Source organism: Centruroides vittatus, unplaced genomic scaffold (genome assembly GCF_030686945.1).
Source record: "Centruroides vittatus isolate TY-2023 unplaced genomic scaffold, ASM3068694v2 scaffold_861, whole genome shotgun sequence".
Classification (NCBI taxonomy): Eukaryota; Metazoa; Arthropoda; class Arachnida; order Scorpiones; family Buthidae; genus Centruroides; species Centruroides vittatus.
Window position 1 is genome coordinate 6163814 of NW_027122718.1, and position 14094 is coordinate 6177907.

At 27.5% G+C, this 14094-nt stretch overlaps 1 protein-coding gene across 1 annotated transcript in view; it reads right to left on the reverse strand.

Moving 5' to 3' along the window:
• spen (split ends) overlaps positions 1 to 14094 on the reverse strand; it is a 186650-nt gene that overhangs the window by 51598 nt on the left and 120958 nt on the right. Inside the window, exon 3 of the mRNA XM_067288458.1 lies at positions 12233 to 12376. Coding sequence (XP_067144559.1) covers positions 12233 to 12376 — 144 coding nt within the window. The remainder of the gene's footprint in view (positions 1 to 12232; positions 12377 to 14094) is intronic.

Sequence of the window (14094 nt, forward strand, 5' to 3'; positions counted from 1 at the left end):
TATTTTGCAATATACATATCAAATACAATGAAAATATACATATATATTGAAGATATATACAAATTTGCAAAAACAATAATGGTGTACTACCACAGTTCACTCTTGTGTTACAATGGAACAGAGACAACTGAATACACTGAAAAGCAACAATACTACATTAGTTCACACTACAATCAGTGTTGAACGATTCACACTACAATCAGTGTGAATCGTTGTCTCACTGCACCAGAAGTGACACAAAGTGCAACTCACAAAACCTATGACAAAAAGCATGCCATTTTCAAACTCTCACAAATTATTTTCAATATTTTGCATTAAAATCTCGTGACCACAAGATTTCGCTAAGCGACCCCAAATGGGGTCACAACCCATAGTTTAAGAAGCCCTGCTATAAATCATTTCAAAAAGAATTTCACAACAGTACACTTTACAGTTATACATTTCTCATGGATATTAAACAAATATTTGAACCCATTTTTAAATACATTAGAAAAAATTGCTATTTGAAAAAATCACATTAGAAAAAATATTGAAATGAACTCATTGCTATTAGCTCTCAGCAAATGAGCAGAGACATGGCATTTTACAAAAAGGTATTCAAAAACATGAATGAGCTATTAAATTATCAAGTGACCAAAGCAGTTTGTACAGTTTTGTATACATAAACAAGCATCCACAACCCAATGTACAGTACATATGTATTGTACATGCTGGGATTGTGTGATAGCCAGCCAAATGCCATAAGTGAGTGTTTACAGGACATGGATGCTAAATTCATCCACAACTGGCATCGGATGTAACCGAGAATGGTTATCTCATGTTTAAATATATCTGGAAGAGGAGATCGAACTGGAGGCTCAGGTAGCATATCTGGTAATGCATCAACATGGTAAGTGGCAGTCGCAGGTTCGAGTCCCTCTCCAAGCCGATTCTTTTCATCCAGAATTTTCTAAATTATTTAACCCATTCAATATTGCAATTGAAAATTCATCAAACAGTTTTTCTTTTGTTTAATTTTAAAGCCATTAAGAGTGTCTTTAGACTATGCAGAAAATTATTTGTGCACCACATTCATCTACCCTTGCAAGTTTTCCCAAAAACAACCAAAGACAGGTTATATGCTTACCTCACCTTAGTTCTCATTCATTTTCTGTGTATTTAAGCCATGCTTTAATTGATATTGTTAGACATTCTTATTCAAATTTGTACCCTGAAAGCTGATGAATTTCCAGAAATTATTCCCTATGCTTATATTAATGTCATTTCAGAGAACTTCTACAGTTAAGATATGTGACATAATTGTTATCCTAAAAAGCTACAAAGTTTTTCACTGCTATGAAGTGAATTTTGACAACTAAAAATAATTACATGAAGTTAACATGACAGCCTTAGTTTCACTATGCAATGTTTTCTTTCATTACAACAATAGCATTAATTTCTGACATCAATTTCAATTTTGTTAGCAAAAAATTAATAGCGACATCATCTCAGTTTAAGTTTTGGTTTATTTGCTTCAAGTTTCATTGCTTAATATTTCATATTGTATACAAAGTAGAATTTGCATACAATTTAAAATATGAAATATCTTCAGATTTAATGAATCCTGGTATATTTATCAACTATTGTCCATATTGTCAACTATTAAGAAATGAAACTGCTTTTTTAGAAGCCAAACTTTATTAGTATACAAGGAGAATTTTTAGCTTATTTTAGACTAACATCAACTTATACAGGATGTCCCAAAAAAATATGTACTCACTCTTTGACCAACCATTACTAATATATTAAGTTTTGATTTAGGTGTTTATTGACATAGATACAAGTCTAATAAGTTAAATTAAATAAAATTTAATGGCATTATAAAAAACATTAGTCTTTTCTCCTAGCAAAAAACATGAGTATTGGACTGATAAAGAGTGAGTAGATTTTTTGGGGCATCCCATATATATATATATATCTTCAAAAAATATGCATTCATTATAAATTTATTACAAACAAAAAGACAATGTTTAAATTGCATATTATTATTTAAATTATAAACTGACAAATATAAAATTAAAATAAAAGTACAATAGAGTACCACAAACTTGACTTAATGTGGTTTGAGGTGGTGACTAATTACTAAAAATGATGATTTTTGCATCATAGCAATGATGCTCATCTAAATAGTGGAATTTTCACAAAGATATTATATTACATAATTAACTTCTTCACATTAACTGGATTGATAACTATAACTAAGTTCATCAATCAAAACCTTGACAATCCAATAAAATTCTAATATACATTAAATTATTTACTGAATTGTCAAGGTTTTGATTGGGGTACTTAATTCATATATGCATTAATTATGTACCAACAATGACTATTTCTATTTGTAGTTAATTTTAAAAATATTGGCTATTCAATGGCAATTTTTGAGTTAGTGACATTCATGTCATGGTATTTTGGCAATGGCACTTTTGAAAGAAGATTATATTCTTTACATGGAAATGATGCTATTAACAAGTGTCACCAGTGAAGAACAATTTGATCCTAGTGTTAAGTTACAGAAATTAGATTACATGTATTTCTTTTTCTTTTGGATAATACAATAGGAATACAACGAAATGTCAAGTTTCCAGTACTCTACTGTAACAATGAAATCTTTTAAATACAAATGTAACAACAAAGCATTTAAACTTAATTTAAAAGTGCTGGTTATTAATGGACAGATTTTAAAAAAATAGTTAATAAGGAGAAAAGTGTTATTAAGAGTGTTTAATAATAGGAAGGTTTAGAAAATTATTTAAATTATATGAATCTCATAGAAACAAAGTTGGCTGTGAGATAACAGCAGTAAAATAATTCTGATATAATGTTTTCTAAACATAATTGAATAATAGAAATAGAATTTCAGCATCTTATTGGATAGTTTGACCATTACAATCTGTAAAGTCTTTGCCATATAAGGAACCATATCTTCATTTGAGAAAATTTTTTTTTATCATATTGTTTCATTTCTGATGCAATTTGAAAAAGTTGTAGACTTATAAATTCCCACTTTCATTTGTCTGTCCGTCTTTCCTTAATCTCGAGAACAGTGTTAGATAAATGAAATTCAAGACCAAATACGGAAAGCTTAGGAGCAGGAGGTTCCGATTAACTATATATGAGCTTCCAGTGCAAACTGGAATGTCACATTAGTTCAATTCAAAAATTTTTCCCCAAAAGGATTTAGATGACCAGCACGACTCCATTGCTATTGGAAAAGTATGATGTACAGGGACAAGAATTACAGTACTAATTTGAGGTGGAGAGAATATATTTTAAATTAACTAAATTAAGAATATGATTTAAAATTGCAGCCCAGCATTGTGACGTAACAATAAATAATTGCTCATCTTTATTTATTTATTTATTGAATCATATAACATTACAAGATAGTTTTCCAGCAGTTAATACAGAATTCATTTATTCTAATCACTTATATGTTAACATCTAAATACATCATGAAATGCTTGGAGCATTCCATTTTGGAATCTCTCAAATTCAGCTGCTAGGCCTGAAGAAGGCTTCTTAAATAAGCCAAAAATTTGTAATTCTCAATAAACTTTTTGCTGGAAAAGTGTTTATAGTGTGTTGGCTTTGTGATAGATTCTATTGTTCTTTTTCTTTTAAATTTAAAGTGCATTTTAAAAGTATGAGACAGATTCAATTAAACATGGTTAGTAACACTGTTAAAGAAAAATAACACAGCATACACTGTTAAGACTAATAATAATGAAAGAGTATATATTAATGCAGTCCTGTTCAAATAGTTGTCCTTTCAGGTAGCATTTGTGTCCATCACGTATTTTACAAAATGGCATTGCCCATATCAAACTGCACAGCAAGCTGTTATTTAATTTTTGACAGCCAAAGGCAGTAGACCTAGTTAGGTCAGATCCATTGCAGGATGTATGAACAATATGGAGAGTCATGCATGCCATTAAAAAAAACTTGGGTTCGAAAGTGTCTATGCAGCCTATTGTCTATATTTATTTGACCTTTCTTGACCTTTTTTGAACCCATTTTAGAGCTTTTTGTAGTGACATGCATGACTGTGCATATTGTACATGTATTCTGCAATGAATCTCACTACGTCTAATGCTTTTGGCTGTCAAAAGCCACTGTTTGATCCTGGTGCAGTTTGATATAAGTGACATCATTTTGTAAACCATGCAGTGAACACAAATGCCACCTGGCATATACTTGTGTACTATGTTATTTTTCTTTAACAGTGCTACTAACCTTATTTATTGAATCTGTCTTGTTAAGTTAGTTATTACTTTAGTCATTCTAAACTGAAAATGCCCAAAATTACTTTATTCATTCTAAAAGAAAATGACAAATAATATAGACAAAAAATACTCTTAACACTATGTATTTTTTTTTAAAGTAAATTTATTTTTGTATCATTGTTGTTGTTTTACTCTCATCTAATATGTAGACAAACTAGAAACTTAAAATTATTTGAAAAATTTATATAGATATTTTATATTGCAATAACATTTGCAAGTCATTTCTGACTTGCAGAATTGAAATCTGATATTAAAAAAATTTATTATGTAATGTATTTTTAAAACATGAACCAATATGGAGATTAGAATTTTGCTTTTATGCACTCAATAATAAAGTATATAAGTATTTATATGTTTTAATGGCGTACTGAAATGTTGGCATATCATTCTTTACATATTAATTTTAATAGTAAAGGCTACAGAATAGAATAACAAATAATTTGCATAAACACAATGGATATCTTGTTAGATATACAATTAAAAGCAAGTCCTGAATAATTACATAAATAGAATAAGAAAATATGCATGCTGATGATTTGTTAATTATATGAGAAAAATCAGAAACTGAGAAATTTATACATCAAATAATCATCAGTCTGTAATTCAATTTGAAAGGTATATATAATATCAACTCTAATGCTTTTAGATTAATAACATAACTAATTAGTATATATAGTTTATCAACAAATCAGCTATATAAATTAACTGTAGAATTTCATATACATTCAGATTCTGCACATGTTCCATTACAGAACTTATAGAACCTGATCAGGATATTGAAAATGTTCATATTTCATTAAAATGTTATGTTACTGGAAGAAAGGTTTTTGTAGTGTTTTTTGTGTTATATAAATTGATTTGTTGAAATCAGAATATAATGAAATAATCCATAAAAAAAATTAAATTAAAGCAGTTTATATAGTTAATTATTGTAAAAGTCGGAGTTTCTTCTATTAAATATCAACACATTTCCTGGATATCTCTTTCTGTCTTATATGGCACTAACAAAATCAAAAAAGCTTAGGTTAAGGTGAACTGGCTTACTATTTTTATCTTACTAGTAAATATATTTTGGTTGTTTGTCTTCTGAATATTTGTGAAGATACGACAAATTTACATGCAAGTACGCAAATGCACATGTACACAAAACTCTACTAGCATTTTGATATCTTCTTTATCAGTATAAAGAAGATATCAAAATAATAGACAAGAAAATATATGAAACATTCCTACTACAATCAATTATATAAGGTCATCTTTACTGGATCAAATAAAACATGTATATCAAAATATAATCAAAATATTTTATTTCACTTTCATACAAAATAACACCCATTCTACATTGGAAAAAAAAAAAAAACCAAATATCACGCAATATATAAATGTAACATCACAATTCTTTTTGTTAAAGAACAACAAAGATCTCAACAATTACACTTTAGTTCTTTTTGTAAACTCTAATCTATAATAATGACACAATAACAATAATAATTACTACATATATGTGAACTATACATCCATTATTATTATTTTATTACCTTAGATACAATGATAAAAAGAATAAGAAATGATATTAATATGTACTGTAGAAATATGTAATAATTTTTCTATAGTGTAGGAAATGTAAATCAAATGAGACAAAGTGATGAGAACGAGGATGACGATGAAGGTCTTAAAGGTTTTAAGGACTTAATTTTAAGATGGAAAACATGATTGAATACTTAAATGGCAGACATGCAATCCATCTATGTAGTATGAAAATTTTTACTTGAAGAATAAACAACTTACTTTTATATCATTAAACTTAGTAATATAAATTCATAAATAACTTGCTATTTTTAAGATTGTACAGTGCAAATCATGATTTGTAAAAACTTATTTTTCATAATTTTCAACTAAAATATTTTTACAACATAAATTATAAGTCTACATATACTGTATATATAAATTAAAAAAAAAAAAAATCAAATAAAAAATTGCAATGAAAGAGAATAATGGATTGTTTGTATTTTGTTTTATTGTGTAATAAAAATAACTTGTCACTATATCCTTTATGAAAATAATCGTTTATGCATATATGTAGATTTTTATTATAAATTTATTTAAGTTCATCTTTGTTACATAAATTAATAAATATATTCTTTTAATTTTAATTTATCTATGTAAAATAAATCTAAAAACTGTCACACTGATGACAATTCATGCATTTGTGAAATGTATCCTCTGAATTTTAATATACAGTCAACTCGCATTAATACAAATCACTAGAGGAACAGCAGTTAGTTCGCTTTATTGAAAATCTGTGTTAACGATTTTCAGGGTCAAGGTCAGCGGTGTATAATTTACAGGGTTTAGAATTAATAGACAATCAAAATCTCTAAATTATAATATTTAATTAATTTACTAAATAAAGTTAAATGAAATTAAATTTATTTACAAAAATAAATTAATGATCTAAATGATGTTCAAATCAAACAAAATGGAGAAGATGGTATTTGCCATTTAAGCGTGGAGCAGTATATCAGAGTGGTTAATCAAAACAAAGCTAAAAGAAATCTGTGATTTTTTTTTCTGTTGAAAATTGTTCAAAAAAGTAAAAAATATTTTTTGGTGCTAAAAGAGTAAAAAAGCAGCCAAACCTGGCATTACTGTATGCACCCCATATGCAAACTAGCACATGTTTGCATAGGATCACATCCATTTAAAGGGGTTGGAATCCTTAAACTTTAATCCCTATTTTCTGAGTATAGTAGAATGGACAGCTAAAACCAGATATTTGAATTGCTCTACAATTGGAGGTTGAACTCATCTTTGCTTACTAGGAGAATAAAATTAAGCTACTCAAAATAGAACATTTATTATACTACCAGTTTGCTTTTTACACTTTTCAACATGAATAATAAAATTATTATTGAAAACAGGATTATTTCTTGGGGATGGTAAAGGTAATGTACAGTTCATCTTAAAGAACTGTAATAAAATTTTTGTTTATTTTATCATGTGAAAATTAACATTGTGACAATGGCAATATTTGTTTTAACACAAGGATTTACTTTAGAGATGCTTGTTTTAAGACAAGTCAACTGTATTTCCATAAAGTAATTGATCTTAATTTATATAAATCTTTGTTCATAAATGAATTCTATGAATGTAACTCACATAAATCATGTCCATATGTTCATAATGTAAAAATTATTTGAATCTACTGTATTTAATTACCACAATTTCATATGAATATCCCACAGGTTATCTAAGTTCAAAACTTATATTAAAAGCATGTATGGGTTATATAATGATGCAGGTTATTTGCTTTAACTCAAAATTTTAAACTCACTAAATAGCTTTTCCTCATTTATATATTTCTGAATGTATCACACATTTTATTTCACTCATTGATATACTTTTGAATGCATCATGCATTTGGAATGATATAATTCAAATAACCTTTTAATAAATTCTTTTTCTGAATATCTAGTTCAGATGGATCTGAAGATAAATATTTTTTGAACGTATTACATTTCAATTACTTTTAATAGACTGGCTTCTCTACAATTCTTAACTTTTTCTTTATCTAAACTTATAAAGAATATCTTTAAAAACAAAAGAAACCTTTACTGCACACACAGACATTCATCTACCATCATAATTTGTCCTATACCATCAAATACATATATATGTATACTTTTCCTTTAGTCCTTTCCCATTCATTTTCTATATGTTTATCTACATTTTAATTATTACTATTATTATTAGGCATTTCTATTTGTAACTTAAAAGCTAATACATTTCCAGTAATGCTTACTATAATGATTCAAAAAACTGTTCAGAAGCAAAACATTGATGTAAGTTTTGCATAGTGAATAAAAACGATTGACTCTAGAACAGTGATTTTCAACCAGTGTGTTGTGAAAATTTTTGAAGGTTATTAAATAAATTATTTTCAAAGAAGCCCAAAGAACAATAAGTATACATATCAAAATTAAAACCTCTTTAAATTGATTACACTAGTTTTCCATTGTTATAATAAATAAACGTATACATAATGTAGTAAAATGTATATATTCATAAGCAAAATTATATTCTAAAAACATGTCAAGTTCAGATATTTCATTAAATGTTCATTAAATAAAAAATAAATAAGACTTTTTAAACCTGACACATATGAAACTGTTGTAAAAAATCTACTGCTCAGGAAGGATGTAAAGTAATGCACATTTTATGATGAAAAACTCAAAAAGTTTTATTAAAAAAAATCAGTGAACCTCTACATGAGCTCTTTTTGTTGCACGTAGAACATCGAGTGTATACTCCATTTCCTGCCTGGTTTTTTCAAGCATCTTGGGCGTGACGGCAGCAACAGCATCTTGAATGCCCACACAAAGATGTTGAAGGTCACAAATTTTGACACTGGTGTAAACCTTGTCCTTGACAAATCCCCAAAAGAAAAAGTCTAAGGGTGTAATATCTGGCGATCCCTTCATCAAGAAGTGTTGTTTCCATAACTTGAGAGTATTCCTCGAGGGTGGTTCCTTGCCAAACACGCAACAAAAGTTCCGTTGCACTTGAATCAGGGAATTTGTTTCAGCGTACCACCACACAGCTTTTGAAAAGCCATTTTGCATTTGACTACTGCCACGCCACCTACAGTCACTTTGGCGGGTTTTCAAAGTTACCTATACAACTTCCACAGTTTCTCCGCCTAATGGAATGCACGACATCTGATTACACTGCCTTGCACTTCGATATGGCAGTCGAAACAAATGTGTCAGGTTCATGGTGGACACCCCGTAATTTAAGTGCACCAGAGAAATTTAATTATATGTTCAAGTGTGCTATGAGATAAAAAAGGTTGAAAAACACTGCTCTAGAATTTATGTTATTAGATACTGTAAAAGCTGTGTACAGCTTTCATAGTAAAATCAACATCAATGATGTTAATGGCAACTCTTCTCTAACTGCACTTACAAATAACTAAACCTTAAAAACTGCACTTTAAAGGTTTTTAAGGTTTAGTTAATGGCAACTTTATTATTTACTGCTTGTTCAAAGGTGATCATTCTCATCAAGAGCTACACTGACCATGTTGCCAACCCATACTCATTTCTATTCCAAGTAGCTCTCTAAATCATCAGGAATCAACACTAAAATCATGTTTAATTTTTTCAGACTATTTTAGTATTTATATTATTATTACTATTATTTGATAAATAAAATAGAAATAAAGCAAAACATACAAGAAATTTGGATGTCTGGTGGTAATTCTTGTTTCCAACACTCATTCAATTTAAAAATGCCATCTCAAACATTCCACTTTTCCATTTCACTTATTTTATAATTACAACTAAACAGAACCATTTATAGAAACAAAACAAATGAATACAAATATAAACTTCTATAAGCTTGATAGTTATAGTAAAGTCAAATGATTGCCTGATTAGATTGGGCTATATTACTGCTACTATTAATTAAATGCTAAGTAATTTGGCCTAGAGGTAGACATTCGGTGCCATCTCTTATTAAATGTAACAAGAGATGGTACCTAATGTCTCTAAGAAATAATCTAGCAATTATTTGGCTTTAATGAAACAAATGAAATAGGGGAGAAAATAGAATAAATGAGAAATGCCTCATAAGATAAATACTAATAAGTGTCATGTCTTCAATGTCACCTGGAGATGAAGGGTATATGGTGGTGCAGGCTATGCAAGTATTTTATTTCCATTCTAGTAATTTGCAGGATATACACCAGTGCAGGTCATCCATATGAAATTACAATACTTATTTTGTATGCTTAAATATATATATATATATATTTTATTTAATGTGAGGTAGATGTTTAAAAATAGAAAATCTTTTGTTTCTTTAAAATAAAATCTTGTTAGATTTTATTAAAACAAAGACTGATCCCTAGTTATTCCTCAAAGTAAAATGATAAAACCACATTCTAACATTAATTGTTGTCTTAAAGATTTTACACATTAATACTCATTTTTATTAGATAATTCAATTATAAACATAAGTAATAATAAACAATTTGCTTCAAAAATTTCCTTTTATTTCTATTATTTAACTTTTTAAAAAATATTTTCTGTTATTGAACTTTAAATAAACATTAAAATAGATATTTTAAATTATAAAAAATGGTTTATACTTTGTTAGCTTCTAATATTTAATCATCATTCTTTATTCAGTTTCTATTTTTTTATATCTTAATGTTCCGTTTATTAATTATGCTCTTCACAGCATTAATTTATAAAATAACTACTTTTATTTTTGCATCAATAAAGTAAATTTTGATGAAAACTCTTTTGTTCCTTCTAATAAAGCAAAACATTATCAATGTGCAAAAACAATCTCAGCATTATAAATGTTAATAATTCAGTTTTTTCCCATAAATTTTTCTTATGAAAAATTCAAGTTTTCAAAAACTATTTTGTTAGAAAACCAACAAGATATTACTCTAACATTTTAGACCAAAAAATTTTTCAGCTTCTTAGGCTCATCAACAGAACCAAAAAAATACAAAATTCTATATTTTATCAATTCAAAAACATTCTAAAGCAGACTAACCGATTTGAAACTGAGTGGTACCTTCTGAATTACTTCCTTTCACCTAAAAATACTCGTTTGAACTTTTTCAATTCTAAAAAGAACTATTCTTGCTTCATTTTCCTTTTTCAATTTTCACTCCTTTTTATACTATATTGCCTCTTATACTTTTATTTCTTCCTGTTTCTCTATTCTTGTTTCATTATCCATTTCTACACCATCGATAATGCTACCCCATTTCTGGATTCAGAGTCTAGACTTTTTCAAAATCCATAATCTTTCAGCTAAGATATATTTTCTTCCTTAGAAATGGTATAGAATACAAGAGGCAATATAACTTAGGAGTGAGAAAATTGAAAATTGAATAGGGATGAAGCAAAAATAGATCCTTTTAGAACAAGGTGCTAATTTCCACATCGGAGTTGTAGAAATATACACCCACCACTGCCGTAAATGATCGGGCTAAATTTGGATATAATGATTATAAAATGAATTTGGCACTCATTATATCCAAATTTAGCCCGATCACTTACGGCTGTTGTGGGTGTATATTTGCTTAATATCGGGTTTCGATTGGTGTGTATTGAATTGTGGAATTAAAGCATAAATTGAACTTTGTTTTAGAATTTAAAATGGTTTTGAATTGATGGAACGTATGCTTTTTGTTTTGTTTTAATTTAATTTTAATTTTATGCTTTTTGTTGCTCCTGATGAGCCTAAGAAGCTGAGAATTACTTGGAATAAAATGTATAAGTGATTTCTTTTTGGTTTCTCCAATAAAGTAGTTTTTAAATACATAAATTTTTACAGAGATTGTTTGAGTTTCTTATTGAAAGATTAAACAAGTTAAATTCTTTTAATATTCCCTCATTTTAGAAAACTAAAACTTTAAAATTATAATTCAATGAATTCAATATTTAGCTGCTTCATTGATATTCCACATAAGAATGAAACAGAAAATGCTACAAAAAATGTTAGAAACATTATATACATATTATATATACGATGTAATTTTAACATTTTCCGAAATAAAGTAATTTTATTTCATCAAAAAATACTTAATTTATTTTATATTAATTATAAAAAATAAAATTGTTTATTTCATTTTTTAAAAAGTTTTTAATAAATTAATAATTACCTTCACAAAATTTAAGAATGCAAACATAAATTTAAATTTACAATTAGTTTTTTTATATATCATATATTACGATGTTTTAACATAAATAAATTTTAAAACTTAAAGCAATGCTTAATCTGTGAATTTTTTTTATAAAATAATTCTGTGCAATCACAATAAAATAATTCCCAACCTATCAGATCCGTCCTGGTATACTGTAGTATTATTTGAAGTTTTCTGATACCTGTCTCTTGATTTCCCACGACCCTGGTAACTATCATCGTCATGGTATCCCATGCCCATGGACCGCCTCAAGTAAGATTCACGTTCTGAAACCCTATCATAATAATGTCCGCTAGCCCGTTCATAGGTTCTTTCTTCAGTAAGGCTGTAAAAAAATTTTAGTTTTATATAAATAATGTAATGAAGTTATTTTGTATAACAATAAATTTTATAATTATAACAACAATAATTTTATCATGAATTTATTAAAATTATTATTGCTTTTAAGCAAAGCTTACTTTCGATTCAAAAAACAAATTACAATCAATGTATTACTTTAATACAAATTTAAATAAAACTGTAAATTATTCTTTTGGATTATCAAAATGTAATTAAGAGCCAATTCAAATGCTAAAATGATATGAGAACTACGAAATGTAATCTACATTTTAGTGTTTCTATTTTGAATTAAATTTTATTTGTTATAATTGAAATTCTAATTCGACAGATATTCCATCTACACAATAAGAAGAAATTATATTATTGCAGTATAAGACGTTAACCAATAGTTAAGAATAATTTCCTTTTTGTTTTTTTTTTTTTACAAAACTATAAAATTATATATATTTTCAAATTTAAAAACAATACAATGATTTTTACATACAAAACATTTATTATAACTTACACAAAATATAAAAATAATCAATAATGTAAATAAATTTCAATTAGGTATGTATATATGTTTTTAATAACTTAGTTGATATTAATTCCGAAAGAATCAAATGTTAAAATGTTTGACATTTTCTGAGACAAAAACTTCTATTTTGTCTGTAATAACTAAGAAGAAATTTATTGCTTTAAAAAAAAAGTTCTAACAAAGTTTACATAATAAGAATCAAAAATAATACAAAAAACTAAGTAACAATTACAAAACATTAAAAACCATATATATATCCTAGGTATGTTCAATATAATAAAATTTGTAATCAGTAAAATTCCATATCAATAATAACTATTAAAAAAATCTCTAAACAGCATTATTTTAATATCGTAATCTGAATTACTTTAATTCTTGGTAGGCTGCACTTTTTTCATTTTTGCTTCGTTTCTCCCCGTGGACACTAAGAGTCCTGTTTTAATCATATCCATTGTGAGTTCAGCCAGGCCCACATGGGAACTGAAGAATGACAAGGAACAGGATTCAATGCATCCAGAGTAGAATGGCCATGAAAACTTCCAGAGGTTGTTTGACCTGATTTGATCCCAGTTTCTAGAACAGTAAGCTGATGTCTTAAATGCTTCAGCCTTACAGCTGTCTTATCTTCAAGGAAATGAAAAATGTTCCCAGGCTTGTTTTTTCACTCATCGCTTTTTTTGAAGTTGGTGATTTTTCACATTGTTCAAAATTCATTACTCTGAAAGTTGTCAACTCTTATTTTAAATAGCTTTTAAATTGTTAATTTCAAATATCAGTAAGTTGTAATAAGAAATTACAATGTGTACAATACTGAAAACAAATTTAATCCTTGGTAAATGGACAAGAAGAGAAAAATATAAAATATTGAATTTTGTTAATTCCCAATATCAGTAACATTGAATGCAAAAACAATATTAATCGTCATTCATTTTTCCAACTTCAATATTGGAAACTATTGCATTCATAGTCAATTATTCAATAATATTGCACACCACTAATATAGACACAGAGTGATAATGGTTCAATGCTGTCTGGAGAGATTTGGTTGAATTTGAACTGCTACATATTCTGTATACTAAAGTTTCTGAATATGAAGAAAAGATTTCTATGAGGAAAAAATTTAGTCTCAACTTAGCACTATAGGATTTGAAGTACTATAAGCAGCAAAATGACTTCAGTGCAATTTT